General features: G+C 38.9%; 1 protein-coding gene across 2 annotated transcripts in view; it reads left to right on the forward strand.

The window, feature by feature from the left end:
• Window positions 1–24,216, forward strand: part of ST8SIA1 (ST8 alpha-N-acetyl-neuraminide alpha-2,8-sialyltransferase 1) — a 156,145-nt gene that overhangs the window by 84,601 nt on the left and 47,328 nt on the right. Inside the window, exons 3-4 of one of the 2 annotated variants that reach the window (XM_082738600.1) lie at window positions 7,251–7,360; window positions 17,212–17,304. In XM_082738600.1, the coding sequence (XP_082594726.1) occupies window positions 7,251–7,360; window positions 17,212–17,304 (203 nt within the window). The remainder of the gene's footprint in view (window positions 1–7,250; window positions 7,361–17,211; window positions 17,305–24,216) is intronic. The other variant, XM_082738601.1, reaches the window with a different exon arrangement.

A 24,216-nucleotide genomic window follows, 5' to 3' on the forward strand; every position in this document is an offset into this window, starting at 1 on the left:
TTCAGATTTTAATAGCATTCTCCAGAAGTCATATTGTAAGCCAGGAATAATTCTATCAGGTGGCATTTGTAATTTGCTTCTGAAAAAGTCTTCTAGCCTGTAGTCTTTTCACCTTCATTTATGCCGTAAAACACTAAAAACCCTAATTTTGTCTTTTTTCTTTCAACTCTTCTAAGACTATTCAATAGACCAGAAATCTCAACTACTCTTCTTTTCTTTCTTTCCTTCCTTCCTTCTTTTCTTCCTTCCTCCCTTCCTTTCATTTTAAGAGATTTTATTTATTTGACAGAGAGACAGCCAGAGAGGGAACATTAGCAAGGGGAGTGGGAGAGGGAGAAGCAGGCTTCACGCTGCGCACAGAGCCTGATGTGGGGCTCAATCCCAGGATCATAACCTGAGCTGAAGGCAGACACTTAAAGACTGAGCCACCTAGTCACTCCTCAACTACTTTTCTTATGCCTAAAAATGTGAGATCTCAGGTCTCAGGGTTACTTCCTCATAAAGATGTCCTGTAACTATAGAGCACTCCACACTTTCCTATCATATTTATTAGATTCTGTTTTTCCTGTTAGCATGTTAGGTCCATGAATGGGGTACATGCCCATTTTGTTCACCAGCACATTCTCAGCATACACGACAGCTTCTGAATGATCAGAGATGCTCAACAAATAGTTGTTGAGTGAAAAGGTAAGTTGGACCTCAGGCTATTTAAGGAGAGGCCCAGGCAATGTAGGTTGTGAGCCATGTTAAGGATAAGGGATAACTCAAAAAACAAAATTGGCAATGGCTTCATTCACTGGCTATTATTTAGAGAAGGGTGAGGCTCATGTTTGTTCTTGCAGTTTGGAGATTAAATTATATATCAATTGTGACATTAAGAAAATTCCACTTTAGGTAAGGTACTGGCGAAAACAGATGAGATGTTCAACAAAAATCTGATTAAATAATTACATATTAAACAAATTGTTGATTATCCGCTCTGTGCTTACTTGGGATATAGAGTGTTGAGCAAAAAAAAGATAGGCTTCTTACAATGATTCACACAAAAAATGTACATTTAAAAATTCATTAAATCCGTTGATTTATAGAAGTAGTTAATATGTTCTCAAAGACCAATGATAAAAAATATTTTTCTCAAGACCTAAATAATTCTTTGAAGTTGGAAGTATCTCACCCAAAGATAAACTACATATTATACTAGTCTAAGCAATATACTGACACATTTTTTTCTCTAGAGAATTGAATTTTTTAGTATACAATAATGTACTAATACCATATATAGGACTTCAGAGTTTCTGATGATGTTCAATGGTTTACCTTATTTTAATTCTCATAATCATACTGGGAGACAGATGGGATAGTTATTATCATGCCTGACTTCCCATGGGGCACTGAGAGTTTGAGGGGATTGGCAATCCAGAATCTGAATTCCAGATGGTTAGTATAATATAGTCATTAAGAAGATTGCCATTAATAGATGGGACAGTGATAGGCAAAAAATTTGAACAAAGATCCATTAGGTGAATTAGTGGTCCAGCAATATTTTGAGCTCCTCCATATGGCTGATCTGCCTAATCCATTCTTTCATTTAGAGAATATTTGTTTTTGTTTTTTAATTGAAGTGCAGTTGACACACAGTGTTACATTAGTTTCAGGTGCACAAAACAGTGATTTCACAAGTTTGTCCATTGTGCTATAAGCCTACCACATGTGTAGCTACCATCTGTCTGTCCCTATATAATGCTATTACAATACCATACCAATATACAATACCAGTAGAACCACTGTTATATTCCCTATTTTGTACCTTTTATTCTCATGACTTAATCATTCCATTATTGGGAGCCTGTATCCCGATCCCTTTACCCATTTTACTTATTCCCCCAGCTTCCTTCCTTCTGGCAAACATCAGTTTGTTCTCTGTACTTAGGGATCTGTTTCTGCTTTCTGTTTGTTTGTTTATTCATTTGTTTTGTTGTGTTTTAGATTCCACATATAAGTGAAATCATAGGGTAATTGTCTTTCTCTGTCTAACGCATTTGCACTTAGCATAATACCCTCTAGGTCCATCCATGTCACAAATGACAAGATCTTATTCTTTTTTTATTATGGCTAAGTAATATTCTGTTGTGTATGTATATGTGTGCGTGTGTGTGTGTGCGCGCACGCGTGCACGCCATGATTTCTTTATCCATTCATAAACTGATGGACATAGAGTAGTATTTTTTAAGGTTAGCAGGAAGAGTTTTATGGTATACTGTATTCTCAGAATCATTAGACATTTTCTGGCAGGGATGCAAGGAGAGACATTTGAAAAGAAAGAATCCAATGCCTTAATTAAAAAAAAAAACTTTTGGCCAAAATAATAATATTCATGTGGAAACAGATGACCAAAAGTTCTGTCTAGGTACTGTACCCCAGAAGGAGAACTTTGTGTTCACATATCACTGACCATTGCTAAGTTGAGATATTCTGTGTTTAAAATACCACAATGATAGTATTATCTCAATTAGTTAAAATTCCACAGTATTTTCTCAGTTAAGTTTTTCCATTCTGTAAAGCTTTGATGAGCTGTTATTGTGCCCAGAACAGTGTGCATGTAGGCACTTGACAATTATTTATTGAAATGAAATTGCTTGTGTGAGGGCTAGCCATTGACCAAATGGAGAAGTAGCAAGAAAATATTAACAGCAAAAAAAGAAATGACTCCCCCATCCCTGACCTTTGGTTCAAGAGCTTCTAAAAAAATTTTATAGTATATGAAAATAATAGTTACATTTTACAATTGTTAAGGTAGAATTAGATAAATCACTGTTTTATCGTGTTTCCCCAAACCCATGGAATCTCAGTATTTTGTGGCTTGAACAAGTCAGTGAATTGTGCTAGAAGGAGGAAAGGGATGAAAGAAAAAGGAAAAGAAGAAAGAAGAAGGCAAGGAACACCATACCAGGCACCCAATGAGATGTATGTATATCAGCTCACATAATCTCATATAATCCTGTGATATTAGCCCTCTTTAGGGACAGAAAGTAGAACACTGAGGGGTTGGACAGCCTGTGCTATAATTCCACAGTCCTACAACCCAGAAGTTAGGAGGTAGGAGGCTCCTAGCTTTTTTTTTTCTTTTTTTAAGATTTTGATTTTGATTTTTGATTTTTTGATTTTGATTTTTCCTTTTTTAAGATTTTGATTTTGATTTTTTTAAGATTTTTAAGATTTATTTTAGAGAAAGAGTGCATGAGTGGAGGGAGGAGCAGAAGGAGAGGTAGAGGAAGGAAATCTCAAGCAGACTCCTTCCTGAGCGCAGAGCTTGACACTGGGCGTGATTCCACAACCTGGAGATCGTGACCTGACCGACATCAAGAGCCCGTTGCCCAACCGAGTGAGCCACCTTGGTGCCCCTGGAGATACCTGGCTTTACATTGCTGATGCTACTTCTGCCCTTTTCAGATACGTTGTTTCTGTGCCCAGATTTGTGCAGGAAGCCTGGGGTTGCCAGTCAACCTGGTTCAAGAACTCTCTCTCTCTCTTTTTTTTTTTTTTAAAGGTTTAAAAAACCTTAAAAAAGTGGGCGAGGGGCACAGGATGAGGGAGAGAATTCTCAAGTAGATTCTCTGCTGTGGATAGAGCCCAGTACAGGGCTCAGTCTAATGACCCTAAAATCATGATCTGAGCTGAAACCAAGAGTTGGATGCTTAACCAACTGAGCCACCCAGGCACCCCTCAAGGACTCAAACAGCAGTGAGGGAGGGTTTAAATTGGCTTTTACAATGCAAATTAATTATTATTACTATGAGTGTTATTATTTTATTACCTGGGGAGAGGCGGAGGGACAGGGAGAATCCCAAGCAGGCAGAGGTCAGTGTAGGGCTTGATCTCACAACCCTGAGACCATGACTTGAGCTGATCTCAAGAGTCCTATGCTAAACTGATGGAGCCACACAGGTGTCCCAAGACAAACTAAATATTAGTTGAACATGAATGAGCCCACACTTTTAAAATAAACGATGTAAAAATAGATATGCAACATTATAACTCACTGAGCTCAGATCAGGCTTCTGTCTATGCTGTGAACCACATCTATCCTTGTTAAGGTTACCAGGGGATCTTCATGTTGCTAAATCCAGGGGACAATTTTTAGCTGTTATTTTATTTATTAATCTATTATTGCAAATCTATTGCATTTGCTGCCATTTCCCCCCTTCTTTTTTGAGAAACTCTCATTCTCTCTCTCTCTCTCTCTCTCTCTTTTTTTTTTCAACTTATCTTCCAGGACTCCACACTTTTCTGTGTCTACTCCTAAGTCTCCTTAGTGTCCTGACTTCTTGTTCGAATGTCCCAGGATTCAAGTCTTTGACCTCTTCTCTTTTCTGTCAACACCCATTCACTATTGAGTCTCCTAACGTTAGTTACCTATTGTATGCTGATCACTCAGCATACTGATTACCTCAGTAAATGGCAGGTCCATCTTTGCAGCTATGTTAGCCAAAACCCTTGGTATCATTCTCAATACCTCTTTTTATTTTACTCTATTTCCATTACATCGGCAAATCCTTTCAGCTTTTCCTTCAAAGTATCTCCAGAATCTGCTCACTTCTCACCATCCTCACTACCATTGTCCTCGTCCAAGCCACTAGAATCTCTAGTCCCCTGTTATAGGAGACTCCTGACTGGTCACTTTCTTTCTACCCATGACATCTTGTAGCCTGTTCACACAGAGGCAGAGTGGTGGTTCCAAAATATGGCATAATGTCAGTCCTTTCCTCATCTTACCTTGACTTGATGTACATCTCAGAACAAAACCCAAAGTCTTTATCATACCCTTCAGGGCCCTACAGACTTTATTCTCTAATCTCTCCACAGGTTAACTCTGCTTTCCTCTTCTACGTCTCAGTCCCCTGTTTACTCATCTTCACACACAGTGGGGTCTTTTGCTCTTCCTTTCCTACCCCAGGGATATTCCTTCCTCAAGGTCAGTGAGAGCAGTTCCCCCCAGATGTCCATAATGTTCACCATCTCATGTTCAAGGATTTGCTCACATGTCTCCTTTGAGGTCCTCCCCAACCACCCTATTTGAATTGCAGTTCTTTAAAAGCCATTTCCTGATTGTCTCCTGCCAATGATTTATTTCTCTCCACAGCCCATATTGCCATCTGACATACTATTCATTTCACCCATTTGTCTTTACTCATGAGATTGTAAGCTCCACAAGAACAGGGATAATTACTTATGTCCCTGTCACCCAGAACAGTGCCTGGAACATAGTAGGCACTTAGTAAATACTTGTGGAATAAATTAATAACTAATTTGAGCATATAAACTTAAATATACATCTAACATATTATAGATCTAACCAATGTATTTCCTTTTTTGCACTTTTTTTATATACAAATATATTTTCCTTTTTAAATTTAAATTCAATTAATTAATATATAATATATTATTTGTTCCAGGGGTACAGGTCTGTGATTCATCAGTCTTATATAATACTCAGCGCTCATTGTAACACAGACCCTCCCCAGTGTCCATCACCCTGTTCCCCCATCCCCTCACCCCCGTCTCCTCCAGCAATCGTCAGTTTGTTTCCTAAGATTAAGAATCTCTTATGGTTTGTCTCCATCTCTGGTTTCATCTTACTTCATTTCTTCCTCTCTTCCCCTATTATCCTCTGCCTTGTTTCGGTAGATCTAATCTATGTATTTCTAATGCTGACTTCAAACCCTCCTTAGCACTGATTAAGGAAATTGCCACATGTCATCCTGGATCAATCTGGACATGTCAGAGTGCTGGCCTTTGCCTGTCTGTCTTCTCTGTATCCCACTCTGAAGTTCACTGGACTGTTCTCTGTTGCAGTCATGCAGGGAATTCTTAATTGTCTGCTGGCCAATGCTTAGACTTTACGGTTTAAGTACTGTATCTTTATCAATTATATTTTCTTAGCACTGTCTTTTTCTTGTGCTGCCTTAAGTGCCAACCTCAGCTACTAGTTATCACACAGACTCTTGGAATTTTATTTTTCTGGTTTCATTACTTTGTGCCTATGTGAATTTCTTATAGTATATATTCATATATTCCATTTATTCTGCTGGTAAAATCTGTCTTGCTTCAAACTCATGCAGAATGGCCTACTTAATATCAGAATAGTTATTTTATGTACCAGTTCTGTAGATGCAAATTCTTTCCCCGAAGAACTGCCACCAGTAAGCATTGTTTCAGCAAGCAGGAGATTCTGTACCTGGTGGTTCTTGCTGACCCAGCTAAAAGATACTGAATGACGTATTTCACTTCCAGCGCCTATTGCTAGGTTTTGATAGTCAGTCCCTGGTACTATAAATAGCAGTTCAGGGAACACTCGGGTACACTGAACATTTTCTTTGCAGTCCAGCTCAATGTTTGCAGAAAGAAAGTCACATGCTGTCTGGTTTGCACAAGTCACTTGCCTGTTAGCACCTCCCAGGTTCTAGACAGACCCACCCAGAGTGTACATTTTCTCATAAACACAGCATTTGCTTTCAGCATACTTTGTGCCTTTGTTTATACTGCTTCTCTGCCTGGCAATATCCTATTCATCCTTTAAGATTCATCTCAAGTGAGAAAGCGTTCCCTGAGTTGGCTTGGCAGAAATTTGCCCTTTTTCTCCTGCGTGGGATTCTCCACAGCATTTAGAGCATACCTCTTCTACAACAATTTCAGCATTACATTAGAGTTCTATGTTCACAGTCCCCCCTACATCTCAAACTGAGTCCTGAGGTCTGTGACTTTTTGTAACTTTTTGTATTTACCTCTAGCAGTTAGCATAGGAAACACTCAGCTACTGTTTGTTGAGTGAATTGCAGACTTTATGAATGAATGAAATTGCATTCAGATAGGGAGATAGAATTCATTTGCGCTTGTTTCCGTTTAATGCCTTTAAAACTAATCCAATGTTTAGTATGGAATTTTTCTCTTTTCTCTAGTAGGCGCTTTCTCCAATGTACGTGGTCAATTTGTTACAAAATATGTTATACTTAGATGCACTTCAGGGAGTTAATTTTTTTAATTTTTATTTGTTTATTCATTTATTTATTTTTAGTGTCAAAGAAGCAGTCTAGTTCATTCCTTATAAACTTCTTGGCATCTTTCTTTCTCCATGCGCTTTTGGTCTGCCCAGTCTTCAGTCAAATTCCTCCAAGGGGTCTGCTGTAAACAATGATTTTGTGAGTGGTTGTGTGTTCTCTGCAGTGAAAACCCGCCTTGTTTTCTGTTGCTAGGCAACCCCATTCCAGCTGCCCTTGAAGAAATGCGCGGTGGTGGGAAATGGTGGGATTCTGAAGAAGAGTGGCTGTGGCCGTCAAATAGATGAAGCAAATTTTGTCATGCGGTAAGAGAGAGCACCCACAGCATGGCCTCTGCCTTCTCTCCTTTCCCCCACCCCTTCACAAGCCCTGGGGCCTTTCAAAGCTAGTCACTTGGGATTAATCAGTTGTAACTGCTCTTTAGCTTCCCTTCAAGTTCAGATATAAGTGAATGCAGGAGAGGCCCAGGGAGCAAGGGAACATGCCCCAAGAAAGTACAAAGCCAAGGAGGGCTTAGAGGTCGTGGGGGGACCCAAAAGTAGAAACACTAAGATTTTGCTTTAGAGCATACAGTCGGGTGATAAAAACTTCAAAGATTGCCTCTAAATGAACGTTTTCATTTATTGATTTCTACTCTACACCCTTGTCATCTTTGTTTTTCACAAAAGCATTTGTGAGTAGCAAGTGGGATTTGAAGACGGGTCTGATCTGTGTATGGCTGGGACAGCTGGAAGGAGCGAGGGGGCATAACTTTGGAGCAGTGAGGAGGTTTGGTTAAGGGATTGAGCAGAGTGGTGACGTGTGTCCCTTGGACGGGAACACAGGAGGCTTCTGCAGGGGTGTGTAAAAACCTGCTAAGACGGATCCAGTCAGGGGTAGAGGCCTTCCACCTGTCAGGGCACCAGCCTGCACTGGTGGGTGATTTTCACCAGAAGTGAAGACAACAAGTGATTGGACTGACATGGGTTTGGGATTGTCTGGGTGAGAGGGAGGGAGGAGGAGGAGTAACGACACGGAGGGAAGATCCTGGCTAGAGAGAGTGTGAGGTGACATGCCTTGAGGTCTGGGCTGGACAGGAAGTAGGTGCTGAGACTCAAGAACAAGAGAGGAGGGTGCCCAAATGGGGCCCAAGGACAGGGTCATTCTGAGCCCACAGGCAGTGGGTGCTGGGAAAGATAAGAGAGAAATGGGATGATAAGAACTAATGTCAAAGATTGGCCCAGTGGAGTTTATGATTTCAGCCAAGTTCTTGCTCAGTATGTCTGGGGGCTGATCTGCCGTGTGACAGAAAAAGAAGACATGTGTAGCTGAAGAAGCATAGGAACTTTGAAGCTATGTTGTAGAGATTCTTTCAGATGGGCCCCAAAGCCTCACTGACATGGGGACGACGGAGATGTGGGTGGCAAAGGCTCCAGGGCCAGGAAGACTAAGGCCTGTAGCACCACAAAGGGAAGAAGCCTGAGCGTAGGAAGGGAGTTGGGGCTTGGGATTTGCATTTTGTGATCATTTTTAAGGATAAGTAGAATAGTCTAGAAGTGGTCAAAGGTGGCTAAGAGAGCACTAAACCACCTGGGAGCTCTGAGCGCAGTGGGGTAAGGAGGCTGAAGACACTAGGTGAGAGTGTTTTGGCGGAAGCCATGGACTTGAGGGAGAGCCAAGTTCTTGCTCAGAGAATGAGACCTGGGTTTCTTCAGCAGACTTTTTATCTTGCTCGTGAAGCCTGTAGCAGAGGGGGATGTCTTTCTATATCCATCTTTCCCTCATGGAAATGCCCTGCCATAGTATTTCCAGGATAGAAATGTGGTTTTCTCTCCATTGCAATTATTATTATTGCTGCAGTATATACAAAGAAAAGGAAAATGTAGAAAATAAAAATGTAGTTATTCTCTTACGTCAGTACAACATCTGTTTATTGAGTTGCTACTAGGTATTGGTGTTAGCTGGGCCAAGGAATGGTACGTGAACCATTTCTGTCTGTATGTTGTACCTGGAGTGCTCTGATAGAGGGAATTCAGAGACAGATGGTGAGGGGTCAGGGACCTTCTAAGAAGTGGTGTGTGGGGTGAGCCATCTCTACATTTCACTCTTGGCATAGGAATAGTCTTTCTGAGGCTCTGAAGTGGGAAAGACACCAAGTGCTGCCACAGTACATTGAGATGAGCCTGGAAAGGTAGTTCAGCTATGGGAGGGGCCACCATCACCTGTAGAGTTGAGGTAGATGGGAAGAACAAAGGCCCTGGACCAAATCCAAGCATCCATTCCAATACTGGCATTAGGTAGAGGCTGAAGAGCCAGCAGAGAACACAGAGGGACAGAAGACAAGCTATTGCCACAAACCAGCTCTGTGATCTACAGCATGTCGTTTTACCCTTGCTGGGGCTCAGCATGTGAGGGAGTGGGAGCAGACAGTTCCTCAGGCCTTTCCATTGTGGAAACTTCTATATAACTATATAATCATAACAGCTCATGTAGTCTACTTTATATTTGCAAGCTTGCATTCAAGGATGTTTATTTGATCTTTCCAAAAACTATGTAAGGAGGAAGGAGGTGTGATTATTATACTTATAAATTCAAGGAATTTAAGTGATTTTAAAAGGTCTTAATACAGTCTGGCAGGAGACAGGACAATGTATTTTTATATTATTCCTAAGTTTATATATCTATGTGTGTCACTATATTTAGGAAGGTACATGTTTTAAACTTAACATGTTGAAGACTAGGGCTAAGCATTTTTGAGGGGTTATCTATATTTATTTATTGCAAATAAAAAAGACTAAGTTTGTGTTATATACAATCAACATTGCTCTATTCAAATTCAGAATTAATGAGTAAACATAAATGTTCCCAGAATACTGAGAGAGGTGAAGATTGAAAATTCAGAGAACTAGAGTTATTTGTGCATGGACCATTAATTTAATTTCAAAAATAGCACCATTTTCTTTTTTTTTTAAATTGAAGTGTAACATTTCAACATAATTGAAATGTAACATTTTATTAGCTTCAGGGGTACAGCATCATGATTTGATATTTGTATACACTGACATGATCACAGTGAATCTCGTTTCCCCATTACCATAGAAGTTACATAATATGCAGTAGGGTATTTGCTGACGGTAGTCACGTGCTATATGTTACCCATGACTTACTTGTTTTATGACTGGAATTTTGTATTTCCCGACTCCCTGTTCACATTACTCTTGCTCCCACCTCATCCCTTCTGGCAACCACCAATCTTTGCTCTCTATCTATGCATTTTGTTCTGTTTGTTTTGTGTTTTAGATTCCACATATAAGTGAAATCACAGAGTATTTGTCTTTCTCTGTGATTTATTTCACTTACTCTAATACCCTCAAAGGCCATCTTTATTGTGCCAAATGGTGAGATTTCATTCTTTTTTATGACAGTAATATTCCATTGCCTATATACTTCATCTTCTTTATCCATTCATCCATTGATGGACATTCCATGTCATTTGATTGGAGAATTTAGCCCACTTATGTTTAAAGTAGTTCTAGCTAGGGATGTACTTTTGCCATTTAGTTCATTGTTCTCTGGCTGTTTTGTAGTTGCTCCTTGTTTCTTCTTCTTTTGCTCTCTTCCCTTATGGTTTGATGTCTTTCTTCAGTCTTATGTTTAGATGCCATTCTCATTATTTTTTTGTGTATCTACTGTAGGTTTTTGCTTTGTGGTTACCATGAGACTTACATGTCTCAGCCTATATATACACACTAGTCTATTTTAAGTTGATAGCAAGTTATGTTTGAACACTTACTAAAACCCTACATTTTAACTCTCCCATCCATGTTTTGTTTTTGATGTCATGTTTTATATCTTTTTATTTTGTGTATCCTCTAACTAATAATTGTAATTATAGTTATTTTTCCTATTTTTATATTTTAACCTTCATGTGAACTTTGTAAATGATTGGTCCATTACTTTTATTAGGTATTTTCCTTTATCGATGACATTTTTACTTTTATATATTTTCATGTTACTAATAAGTACCCTTTCCCTTCAGCTTAAGGAAGTCCCTTTAACAATTCTTGTAAGGCCAGTTTAGTGGAAGTCCTTTAGTTTTTGCTTGTCTGGAAAGCTCTCTTATCCTCTCCTTCAGTTAAATGATAACCTTGCTAAGTAGAGTCTTCTTGAATGGCAGTTTTTTGCTTTTAGCTCTTTGAATATATCATGCACTCCCTTCTGATCTTCAAGGTTTCTTTTGAAAATCTGTATGTGGTCTTATGGGGGTCCCCTTATATGTAACACATTGATTATCTCTTGCTGCTTTAAGATTCTATCTTTAACTTTTGACATTTTAATTATAACGTGTTTTAGTGTGGGTCTCATTAGGTGGGCTTCCTAAACTTGAATGTTTATTTCCTCCTTTTCCAGATTAGGGAAGTTTTCAGCAATTATTTCTTAAAATAAGTTTTCTGTCCCTTTTTATTCTCCTTCTGGTACCCCTATTATGCAGATGTTCATCTTTTGATACTGTCTCAGAGGTTCCTTAAGCTATCTTCACTTAAATGTTTGTTTGTTTTTCTTCCTGCTGCTCTGTTTTGGTGAGTTCCACTGTCCTGTCTTCCAAGTCAGTGATCCTTCCTTCTGTTTTATCTAGTCTGCTATTGAACACTTTTGGTATATTTTTCAGTTCAGTTAATATATTCTTCAGCTCTGTCACTTCTGTTTGGTACTTTCTTATATTTCATATCTCTTCATTGAAGTTCTTTCTGTGTTTATCCACTCTCCTGAGATTGGTGAGCATCTATTTGATCATTACTTTGAACTCTATCAGGAAAATTACTTATCTTTCATTAAGGTTTTTTGGGGGGGGGGTTGTATCTTGTTCTTTCAATTGAAGAACGTGCCTCTTTTCCTCATTTTGTTTGATTCTCTGTGTTTGTTTCTTTGTATTATGTCAAACAACTGTGTCTCCCAGTCTTGAAGGAATGGTCACAGGAAGATGGGTGAGTGTTTTAGTCTGCTGCCTACATTTGACCTGGGAGTGATAACCTGCCGGGAACTGTTTCTCTAATTCTTTCAGACCTGTGGGGCCCAGATATATAAGTTCCCCTTGGCTCAGAGACAGGGCATCCCTTGTATGCTCTGAATGCACCTACTGTGTTTGGCGGCATGGATCCACAGTAGAGTGCCAGACTGGGACATGCCCTTCCATAGGCTTTGGCAGGGAAGACAAGTGCTGGCATATTGGCACATACACCTGACCAGTTTGACATTTTACATCTTTTAAAGGGGGGAATGGGAGCACCATCCCAGGGCAAGCAGAAATGTAGGAGAGTGCAAAAATGACATGCACCAGCACCTCCATCCCTGGAGAGAGTGCCAGCAGACCCCTGCCCTTCTGGCAGATGCTTTAAGATTAGACAATGCATTTCTTTCACATATGGTCTACGTGCTTTTCAGCTTGCTGTTTTTGCACTGGTACCCAGGAGAATGAGCCTATGCATGAGCCCTTTTAAGATGGGAGTCCTCATTTTCTATAGTCCTTTGGGTCTTCTAGGTATAAGCCATGCTGGTTTTCAAAGCCAGATGTTTTGGGACCTCTCTGGTTCAGGTCCCAAGTGTTGGGATACATGATATGGAGATCAAATAGTTGCTCCTTAGGGATATGCTCTATATTTGTGAGATCCCTCTCACTTGTGGCTTACCATGCCAGGAGAGGGATTTTTGACAAGACCGTGTCTCTGCCTCTCCTACCTTTCCTGATTTGGTCCTTTTATCTTTTGTTGTGGAGTTGCCATTTAGCTTATTTTCAGGTCTTTTTCAGGGAGAATTATTCTAGAGGTAGCTGTAGATTTGGTGTACCAATGGGAGGAAGTCAGTTCAGGGTCTTCCAATGCCACCGTCTTGAACCCCTGTGAAGAAAAACGGCCATTTTCATAACATACTTGAATTTTCTAAAAGCCTAGTTTATGGTTTACAATATGGGAGTAATTGAGTGTTATAAATTGTTTATAAATTATTCTCATTTGACCACTAACAGATCTACTTATAAATGGTTGCTTCGCACACATTTTTTGAGACAATTGAGGTAGTGTCATAATTCAAAATTAAACATTTAGTGAGTACATATGATTAGAAAACACATAGTATGTCTGATCTTAGACTGTAGGATGCATGGAGAGTTACAGTGAGAGAAAAGATCCAAAAATAGCCTTACCTGCATACAGGGATACACCACATTACAGTTCAAAATGTTTTCCAGTATTAGGATAAAACAGTATTGTACTTTTCTTTGCTTAGACATTTTCAAATACATTTTCTTATCTTTTTTTTTTTTTTTTAAGATTTTATTTTCTTGAGAGAGAGAGAGAATGAGGGGGGAGGAAGAGGAGGGCAGAGGAAAAGGGAGAAGCAGACTCTGAGATGAGCAGGGAGCCCAACATGGGGCTCGATTCCAAGGACCCAGGATCGTGACCTGAGCTGAAGGCAAATGCTTAACCACCTAAGCCACCCAGGTGCCACTCAACTACACTTCCTAATGTTAAACATCTACTTCTTGTTTTTCTATTTTCTTGTTTTTCAAAGTAAACATTTGCTCTAACCCCCAAAACACTTAAAAAATAATATTATTGAATACAATTTATCTGGAAGGTCTGCAAGACAAAGGTAACATGATTGCATCTTGGAGATGATTTGGGTGGCTCAGGGATACAAGTGAGGGCAACATCATTTTGGTGCCATGGAATTATCATGTGTGTTTTGCATACTTAAATATGCATAACACTTTTAAAGTTTTTATTTAAATTCCAGTTAGTTAACATGCAGTGTAATACTAGTTTCAGGTGTACAATATAGAAATTCAACACTTCCACAAACACCTGCTGCTCATCACAACAAGTTCATCCTTTAGTCCCCATTACCTATTCAGTTCATCCCCCCACCTGCCTCCTCTCTGGTAACCATCAGTTTGTTCTCTGTACTTAGAATCTGTTTCCTGGTTTGCCTCACTCTCCTTCTCTCTTTTTTCCCCTATGCTCATTTGCTCTGTCTTCTAAATTCCATATAAGAGGAAATCATATGGTATTTCTCTTTCTTTAACTGATATATTTCACCTAGCACAATACTCTCTAGCTCCATTCATGTCACTACAAATGGCAAGATTTTATTCTTTTTGATGGGTGAGATATATATATATACATATATATATGTATATATATACATACACAAATATGTATGTATGTATGTATCTCACTATGGACAGTTGGTCTGCTCTCCTATTTTGGCTATTGTAAATAATGCTACTATAAACATCAGGGTGCATGTATTCCTTTGAATTTGTGTTCTTGTATTCTTTGGGTAAATACCTAGTAGTGAAATTGCTGGGTCATAGGGTAGTTCTATTTTTAACTTTTTTTTGCTTTGTTTTTTTAAAAAATTTTAAAAATATTTTATTTATTTATTTGAGAGGGGTGAGAGAGAGGACACAAACTGGGGTGGGGAGAGTGCTAAAGGGAGAGGGAGAAGCAGACTCCCTGCTGAGCAAGAAACCTGATGCAGGACTCAGTTCCAGGACCCTGGGATCATGACCTGAGCTGAAGGCTGATACTTTACCCACTGAGCCAACCCGGCATCCCAAAAGAATGCAGTTCTGTGACAACATCTTTTAGGGTCATGAGCACAGTTACTAAGACACATTAGCCATTAATATCTGTTAGTCGTGCCAATGAGCAATAATGCAAAGTTTGAAACACTTTTACAGAATTATGCCTTATTAGAAACAATTTGTATTAAATGTGCCTCTTATGTAAATCTATGTAATTATCAGTTTAGGAATTGAAGAGCTAAAATTACAGTGTGCTTTTTCTAAGAAAAGAACTACAAGGAAGTGTCATAGACATTTGCATTTGAAGAACTTAAGACAGATATTTACACCAAAATGCAGTGTCATTATTTTCCAGAAATGCATTTATAAAACATTATCTTGTTATAAACAATTTCCTTGTGTTGTAGGACTTAACAATCAGTATCCAAAAGTTTTTCTTGAGCTTTGTCTGTGCGATAGAAGGTATGAAGGAACCCAGACGAATGAGCCGTGGATCAACCTACAAGGAACACACAGAAAAACAGACTATTCATTAAAACTGACATGTTTCATTAATGACAAAATAGGTTAACTGTACTCTCCAGCAGTTTTTAGAGGTTATAGTTTTGATATAATGTGTTTGATTCTCAAAGTTATGAAGGACCATTAAGATCAAAGCTTCATAAGACATAAATGCTCAGGGGCACCTAGGTGGCTCAGTCAGTTAAGCGTCTGCCTTTGGCTCAGGTCATGATCCCAGGGTCCTGGGATCGAGCCCATGTTGGGCTTTCTGCGTGGTGGGAAGTCTACTTCTCCTCTCCCACTCTTTCTGTCCCCCTCCGCATCACTGTTCTCTCTCTGTCTCTCTAATAAATAATTAAAGCTTTAAAAAAAAGATGTAAATGCTCAAATTTTAGCTTATGTTTTACCCTGCAAGTCACCTTCATCAAGTGATCAAAGATCAGTTCAATCACACGACCATAGTCAGTACCCGTGCTGGATGAGCCTGGCTGGTAATGCTGAAGTTCACTCCCTCACAAGGGTCCTCAGAAACCACACTGGATATGGTGTGACCACTAAAGTATAGACACCTCAAGAGGAGGCCCTGTGACTTGGCTTCCCCCCATGCCCCTTACAATGACCACTGTGTTTTTCTCAATGGGCACTCAGCAAAAGTCATCAACTGGCTGGCTAAGTAATCTGTGGGTAGCTGCCTGAAGGGCCAGCATCTTTTTACTGTTGAGCAGATGAAAGGAAGATTCCAAATCAACTGAGACAAGTTCCGCCCAAGATGCCCTGATGTGGTAGGAGTCACAGGACAAATACAAGACAACATCAAGGAACTTGAGCTAATCAGCTGAGTGGCTGCCTGGACAATTCCATGTCCTGGGGAAATTTGTAGGGTAAATTTAATAGTTAGGGGAATGGCAGAGACTTTAATGTTTACATCTCTTTACCTGCAAATAAATGATGTTTTAGTTTGTTGAAGAGTCAAAGTTAGAGATGCTCTGATGTGGTAGGAGTCAAGTTGGAGCTAGGGGTGACTAGGAGAAATTAGGACAAAATAATAAAACCTAATGGAAACTATGGATTCATTTAGGGTCTTCAAAAAAATAAATATATTTAATTATAAATATATTTCTGATACACAATATTTTTGAGTTTTTACTATGGAGGAGGTATCAAGGTAGGGACCTCTTATACATTTCTTACTATAATCCTTACAACAAGCTCATTGGAGAAGAAAAGTCATTATCCTCATTTTGTGTAATGAGGTAACAAAGACCAGGCAGATGAATTAACTTGCCTGAAGTTCCACTGGCAGAAAGCCATGGGGTTGGGATTTGTAGTTGCCCTATTTTCCACTGTAAACATTCATAAGACATTGTGGCCAAGGAAAGCAATAAAGACTGGGGTGGTTGTGTGTGTATGTATTTGTGTGTGTGTGTGTGTATGTGTATATATGTGTGAGAGAGAGACCGGGGGGAGGGTATTTTTGTCGCTAAGAAAATATCACCTGTACGCTTTTCCTCGGCTGAACTGGGACAGTGGAAAATCATTGCATTTCTTTAGATAACAAATCACCCTGTTCCACCAGTAGTCAACCCATACATTGGTCATGTACACAGAAGTTGGACATGCATTGATTTAGGTGGCAGAGTTTGCTGTGAATGTACTGTTATAATTTAGGATTTGGAAATAGAAAGAAAATCACAAGCAAATACAATTCTTCCCTGTGTCTTGAGGTTTCTGGGTAGACAGAGAACACTGCCAGCCCTGTGTCGTAGTATACCACACCCTCCTGAGCTCTAGTTTCAAGCCCAATACTTCCTGTCCTACCAACTCAAAAATATTTTGAATGGAATAAATTCATCCTAGTTAATGTCTCTTTTTTAATAGACTACTTAACTCTCTAGCGGACATTTTCTTTTAAAACAGGACTCACTTTTATGACTGCATTTTGAAGATGGTAATAGTCATCTAATGACTGTTTAAAGGGAGAGGTGATAAAATTGATTATTTGTGGATGAGCTAGATCTAGGAAAATTCCCATTTGTCATGATAATTGATTTAAAAGTTTGTAAATCATTCTAAAATGTTTTGTTTCTCTAGGTGCAATCTTCCTCCTTTGTCAAGTGAATACACTAAAGATGTTGGATCCAAAAGTCATTTAGTGACCGCTAACCCCAGCATAATTCGGCAAAGGTAAGCGTTTATGACTTCTGTTTGTGAGGAACTGAAGAGGAAGGCCTTTGAAGTATGTAACATCTTAAGGCAGTGAACATAATTCCGTTTGAAAAACAAAGAAGAAAACCATCTGGACAAGCAGGAAGGATGAAGGAGGGAATTGTAAATAAACTAAGCAGGATTATGGGAATCCAAACACTATTTATGCCTCTTCTGGGATTCTGTTTCTTGCCTTTAGAGATGGTAGAAATACCATGCGATTCCGTTGTTTCACTCAGAGAAGCGATACAATCACCTGCTTACTCATTTCTACTTTCTAACTTGCTGGCTTTATTCCCAACTCCTTGATTGGCACTACTATTAATAGTAGTTTTGTTAAAGAATAGAAACAAAAATGGCCCATCCGCTGCATATATATGCTTGAAAATAGCAAAATTGTTCAGAATATACAGGAATATATAATCATGACAATATTACGTTACATTATATTGCGTTCAATCAGATTTGGGAGAGCAGATGGAAAATTCTTGCTCCCAGGTCAATTCTGGAGATCTTAGACAGCTGCTGTGGGAGCCTTTGGGGGTTGGTCTCTAGTTGACAGAGCCCATCAGTAAACTATGGGCTGTTTCTCCAAGGATTGCTCAGTGTAGAGAATGACTCAATCTCTGTGAAAAGAGAAGTCAAACGTTGCCTTAACACTCTCCTGCCTAGCTCGCAGTTAGGACTGCAATCTCAGATGTGGTGAGCTCAGGCTCTTGTCATCCCAGGGAGTCGTACCCAGGTGACTGCACATGTGTGTCACCTCATAAGCAATGCTGCACTGGTTTGGTTCACAAGTAAGCATTCCCATATAAAAGATGTCCAGAAATGCAACCAAAAATTTTTTTAATTTTGGGAGATACTATGAAATCACCTCTCCAAAATGTACCATTTACTTTCTCTTTTGTAAAGGATAGGACTGCCTGTTTCCCAGTCCTAAAAACAACATTGTATAGTATTCATTTTTTAAATTTTTGGCAATTTATTGGGTGAGAGATGATATATTATTTTTTATTTACTATACATTTTTTTCTGACTATAGCAAGGGTTGAGTGACTATTGACTGTTAATATTTTCTCTGTGAATTGCCTTCTTGTATTTTTTGCTCATTTTGTGCTATTTTTCTTTTTAAAAAATATCTTCCTGTTGGTTTATAAGAACTCTTTATATTATAGGTGTTAACTGTTTATGTTATAGATATGTTTGCTGTATTTGTAGCAAATATTTTCTTCCAGCCTATCATTGATGTTTTAACTGCTGTCCTTTCCAAATTTAATGTGTTTTATGTAATGAAATTTGTTAATATTTTCCTCTATGGCTTCTTTTTAAAAAAATCTTTCTTTGATCTTACTAACCCACATCCCTTCCATTGAAAAAAATGTTGTCCTGTATTTTTCTAGTGCATTTATAGTTTCAATTTTCTTATTTAAGAAATTTAATCCAGGGGTGCCTGGGTGGCTCAGTCAGTTGAACGTCCAATTCTTGATTTTGGCTCAGGTCATGATTTTGAGGTTGTGAGGTAGAGCCCTGCACATCAGACTCTGCACTCATCATGGGGCCTGCTTGAGATTCTCTCTCTCTCCCTCTGCTCCATCCCCTGCTTGCACACTCTTTCTCTCAAAATAAAGAAATAAAATCTTTAAAAAAATTTTTTTAAATCCATCATTATTTCCTTGACCATTTTTAAGTTATCTAAATCTTTTGGCATAAGCTTAAATTGTCACCAAGTATGTACTTTCAGTGTATTCTGTGTTGTGCATATGCTTTAAATATATATTGCCAAAATCTCAAAAGTGCAGATTTAGCTCTTTGGATGTTACATGTCCTCAGTGTACATTGTCGGAATAATTCATAAGTTGAGCTTTCTGTCAGAAAAAAGGCTGATCACTTTTTAATTCAAGTATAAGTATTAAAATCTAACCCATATAATCATCTTACCTCTGAATTCTAATTATCCAACATATAAACAAAGTATGGGAATTGCCAAGAGTTTATCCCCCGGATAAAATGAGGTATGACCTCTTGTAGTTCTTATAAGGATCTTTTTGCTTTTTCTCAAGGGACACTCCTTCAGACACTGTGTATCTTGGAAAAATTTTTTTTTTTTTCTGGCCTGAGTGGTTTTTATACTCTGGGACAATGTGTCATTATAACATTTGGGTGGTAGGAGGTATGCCTTTTGTGAAGTGGAGGAGGGAAAATTATGGACATAGAGTCTGGGTAAGAGATAGTCGCCTAGATTGTCAGGTTAGGCTTGAGCAAGTAAGTTTTAGAAAAGTATGTAAGTCGAAGTTGAGGATTTGGAAGTTTGGGGGGAAGAGGGAGATGATCATGGAGGCTTCTCGAGGACAGTGTTGCCAAGGTACTCACTCAACAGTATTTTTTGAAATCTGCTCGGGGACAAGAAGTACTAACTTGAATGAGACGTGACTGAATTTGCACCCCGAGGTTGCTCACAGTCAGCAGACATTACCATGGTTCTATTGAATGGTCTGTAGCAGGACCTAAGGGGTGCCCTGAACCACTTCTGAAATGTATACAAAAATTTCATACATGTGCATTTTTTCATCCGATTTTCTATGGGTTCCATTACTCACAAATGTTTAAAACTTACTGGCCAAAGTATAGGGATAGAGGGCATATACCTCAATATTATCAAAGCTATCTATGAAAAACCCACCACAAATATCATTCTCAATGGAGAAAAACTGAAAAGCTAAGGTCAGGAACATGGCAGGGATGTCCATTATCACCACTGCTATTCAACATAGTACTAGAGGTCCTAGCCTCAGCAATCAGACAACAAAAGGAAATTAAAGGCATCCAAATCGGCAAAGAAGTCAAACTATCACTCTTCGCAGATGATATGACACTATATGTGGAAAACCCAAAAGACTCCACTCCAAAACTGTTAGAACTTGTACAGGAATTCAGTAAAGTGTCAGGATATAAAATAAATACACAGAAATCAGTTGCATTTCTCTACATAAACAACAAGACAGAAGAAAGAGAAATTAAGGAGTCAATCCCATTTACAATTGCACCCCAAACCATAAGATACCTAGGAATAAACCTAACCAAAGAGGCAAAAAATCTATACTCAGAAAACTATAAAGTACTCATGAAAGAAATTGAGGAAGACACAAAGAAATGGAAAAATGTTCCATGCTCCTGGATTGGAAGAATAAATATTGTGAAAATGTCTATGCTATCTAAAGCAATCTACACATTTAATGCAATTCCTATCAAAGTACCATCCATCTTTTTCAAAGAAATGGAACAAATAATCCTAAAATTTATATGGAACCAGAAAAGACCTCGAATAGCCAAAGGAATATTGAAAAAGAAAGCCAAAGTTGGTAGCATCACAATTCCGGACTTCAAGCTCTATTACAAAGCTGTCATCATCAAGACAGCATGGTACTAGCACAAAAGCAGACACATAGATCAATAGAACAGAATAGAGAGCCCAGAAATAGACCCTCAACTCTACAGTCAACTAATCTTCGACAAAGCAGGAAAGAATGTCCAATGGAAAAAAGACAGCCTCTTCAATAAATGGTGCTGGGAAAATTGGACAGCCACATGCAGAAAAATGAAATTGGACCATTTCCTTACACCACACACGAAAATAGACTCAAAATGGATGAAGGACCTCAATGTGAGAAAGGAATCCATCAAAATCCTTGAGGAGGGCACCTGGGTGGCTCAGTGGGTTAAGCCGCTGCCTTCAGCTCAGGTCATGATCTCAGGGTCCTGGGATCGATTTCCGCATCGGGCTCTCTGCTCATCAGGGAGCCTGCTTCCTCCTCTCTCTCTCTGCCTGCCTCTCTGCCCACTTGTGATCTCTCTCTGTCAAATAAATAAATAAAACCTTAAAAAAAAAAAACCTTGCGAACACAGGCAGCAACCTCTTCGACCTCAGCCGCAGCAACATCTTCCTAGGAACATCGCCAATGGCAAGGGAAGCAAGGGCAAAAATAAACTATTGGGATTTTATCAAGATCAAAAGCTTTTCCACAGCAAAGGAAACAGTTAACAAAACCAAAAGACAACTGACAGAATGGAAGAATATATTTGCAAACGACATATCAAATAAAGGGCCAGTGTCCAAAATCTATAAAGAACTTAGCAAACTCAACACCCAAAGAACAAATAATCCAATCAAGAAATGGGCAGAGGACATGAACAGACATTTCTGCAAAGAAGACATCCAGATGGCTAATAGACACAGGAAAAAGTGCTCTGTATCACTCGGCATCAGGGAAATACAAATTAAAACCACAATGCGATATCACCTTTCACCAGTCAGAATGGCTAAAATTAATAAGTCAGGAAATGACAGATGCTGGCGAGGATGTGGAGAAAGGGGAACCCTCCTACACTGTTGGTGGGAATGCAAGCTGGTACAGCCACTCTGGAAAACAGCATGGAGGTTCCTCAAAATGTTGAAAATAGAACTGCCCTATGACCCAGCAATTGCACTACTGGGTATTTACCCTAAAGATACAAACGTAGTGATCCGAAGGGGCACATGCACCCGAATGTTTATAGCAGCAGTGTCCACAATAGCCAAACTATGGAAAGAACCTAGATGTCCATCAACAGATGAATGGATAAAGAAGAGGTGGTATATATATATACAATGGAATACTATGCAGCCATGAAAAGAAATGAAATCTTGCCATTTGCAATGACGTGGATAGAACTAGAGGGTATCATGCTTAGTGAAATAAGTCAAGCGGAGAATGACAACTATCATATAATCTCCCTGATAGGAGGAAGTGGAGATGCAACAGGGGGGGTTAAGGGGGTAGGAGAAGAATAAATGAAACAAGATGGGATTGGCAGGGAGACAAACCATAAGTGACTCTTAATCTCACAAAACAAACTGAGGGTTGCTGGGGGGAGGGGGGTTGGGGGAAGGGAGGTTGGGTTATGGACATTGGGGAGGGTATGTGCTATGGTGAGTGCTGTGACGTGTGTAAACCTGGCAATTTACAGACCTGTACCCCAGGGGATGAAAATATATTATATGTTTATAAAAAATAAAAAATACAAAAACAAAAACCAAAAAACAAAAAAACCTTCCTGGCCGAGCCTGAGTCATTCTACAGTAGCATGATGTAAAAATAGAGATGAGAGTTCTCAAAGCTTTTTTTAAAATGGTTTTTCAGTAGAGCTGAAAATTCAGTTAGCCATTTGTCCATAGCAGGAGTCCAGTATATATTGTTAAAGATAAAAACTGAAACTTAATAGATTGTCCGATTATGAAATTAAGAATTCATTTTTAAACTCTGAAGCTCCAACTTAGGAAATGATTATTTGCTACAACTAGCAAAGAGCAGCAGGATCTGTGTGTGTTTCCATGTAAGCGTATCAGCGTGCTATTAGAACAGGTGTGAGTAGCTTGGGGTCAGAAATCTTTCATCTGTGTTCCCGAGCCCCCGGCATGTTGTTTGGCATACAAGATATGCAGATCAAATATGTATGGAATGAATGAATAGTGAATAAATAGCCAAATTTTACAAACCAAATTTGAATGATGTAGTTTGAATTGTCTCATAAAAGGAGATTTTTTTTTTCCTTTGGTGTAAGTTAAAATATTTATGGTCTTAGAATGAGGAGATGACTTTTTTCGTAACAGATATTTCAAAACTGTATTAATGGAATATTTAGGTGGGAAGATTTATTTACTCTTTTTTTTTTAAGCTGACATGAATTAGGAAACCAAGTTTTCAGAATAAATGGAGTCTAAGTCAGTGGTGGAGTTAACATTTTAAAATTTGCAAAGGCATAACTTTTAATTCATTAGCAGGACTTGATATGAGACCCCAGTATTTATGTTGAGGTTCCTAATATCAAATATCAAATATGGGTGATCTCTTCCCATACAACTGGAACAGACTTCATCCAATGTAGTGATATTAGCAGGGAGAACAATTATTTATTTTATTTATGTATTTTAAAAAATAGTTCGAGAATTGAGGAAAGTATTTGCTCTAAAGAAGATTATAGCAGTTTCTCTTTAAAATTCTATATGACTCACATCTCAGACTATGTTCCTAAACTTCCATATCTGTTCTGCTGGATGACTTCTTTTTCCTTTTCTCTCCAAAATCGGAGCAGCTTATCAGTGTTTGCATCAAGGCTTGGCAGCCACCGATAGCCGTTCAGTCTAACGTCTGTCATGATAGAAGAGAATTAAAAAGCAGATACTAAAATTGGAACTGGAGAGAGCAAGTAGAAGACAGGGAAGAGATGCCTCTGGAAAGGTACAGATCTTCATGAATTTATGTCTGAGAGACAATATTACGTAGCGGTGAGGAACCCAAGTCTGGCTGTAGATGGATTGGTGTTCAAGTTCTGGTGCCAGTACTAATGTGTGCTTCTACTTACTGGCTATGTAACGTTAGTTTCTTAACTTCCCGTCTCTCAAGTAAGAATGAAGTTGTCTTGAGGATTGCTGAGTGGTGTAAATGAGATCATGTTAGTGTGTCCAGTAGATTCTGACTGATACCCAGCAGAGCTACTCAAGAGGACTCTCCTTTTGGAATACATTTTGTTCTTGGATAAAACACATTTTCAAATATATTATTGGGCTCACCAAATTTAGGAGCTCTCCCCTCTACACAATTCTCCCCCAAACTAAAAAGCTCTACAAAACAGAAAATCGAGAACTAAAGCCAACCATGAGATGCAAAACTCTGATGTCAATGCTAAGAGCTGGAAACCAAGCCCAGGACCTACCATACTAATGTGTGTCCCACTTTAAGCCCTGATAAGGGACCTAATGTGGTCCCATGTCATTAGCAGCCCCTGGTTTCCAACAGAAGCACAGATTGCTTCTGAGGAATACTCTCAGAATTCCCATGTATCACTTTCAAACAA

This window comes from Mustela nivalis, assembly GCF_964662115.1.
Source record: "Mustela nivalis genome assembly, chromosome: 7".
Taxonomy (NCBI): domain Eukaryota; kingdom Metazoa; phylum Chordata; class Mammalia; order Carnivora; family Mustelidae; genus Mustela; species Mustela nivalis.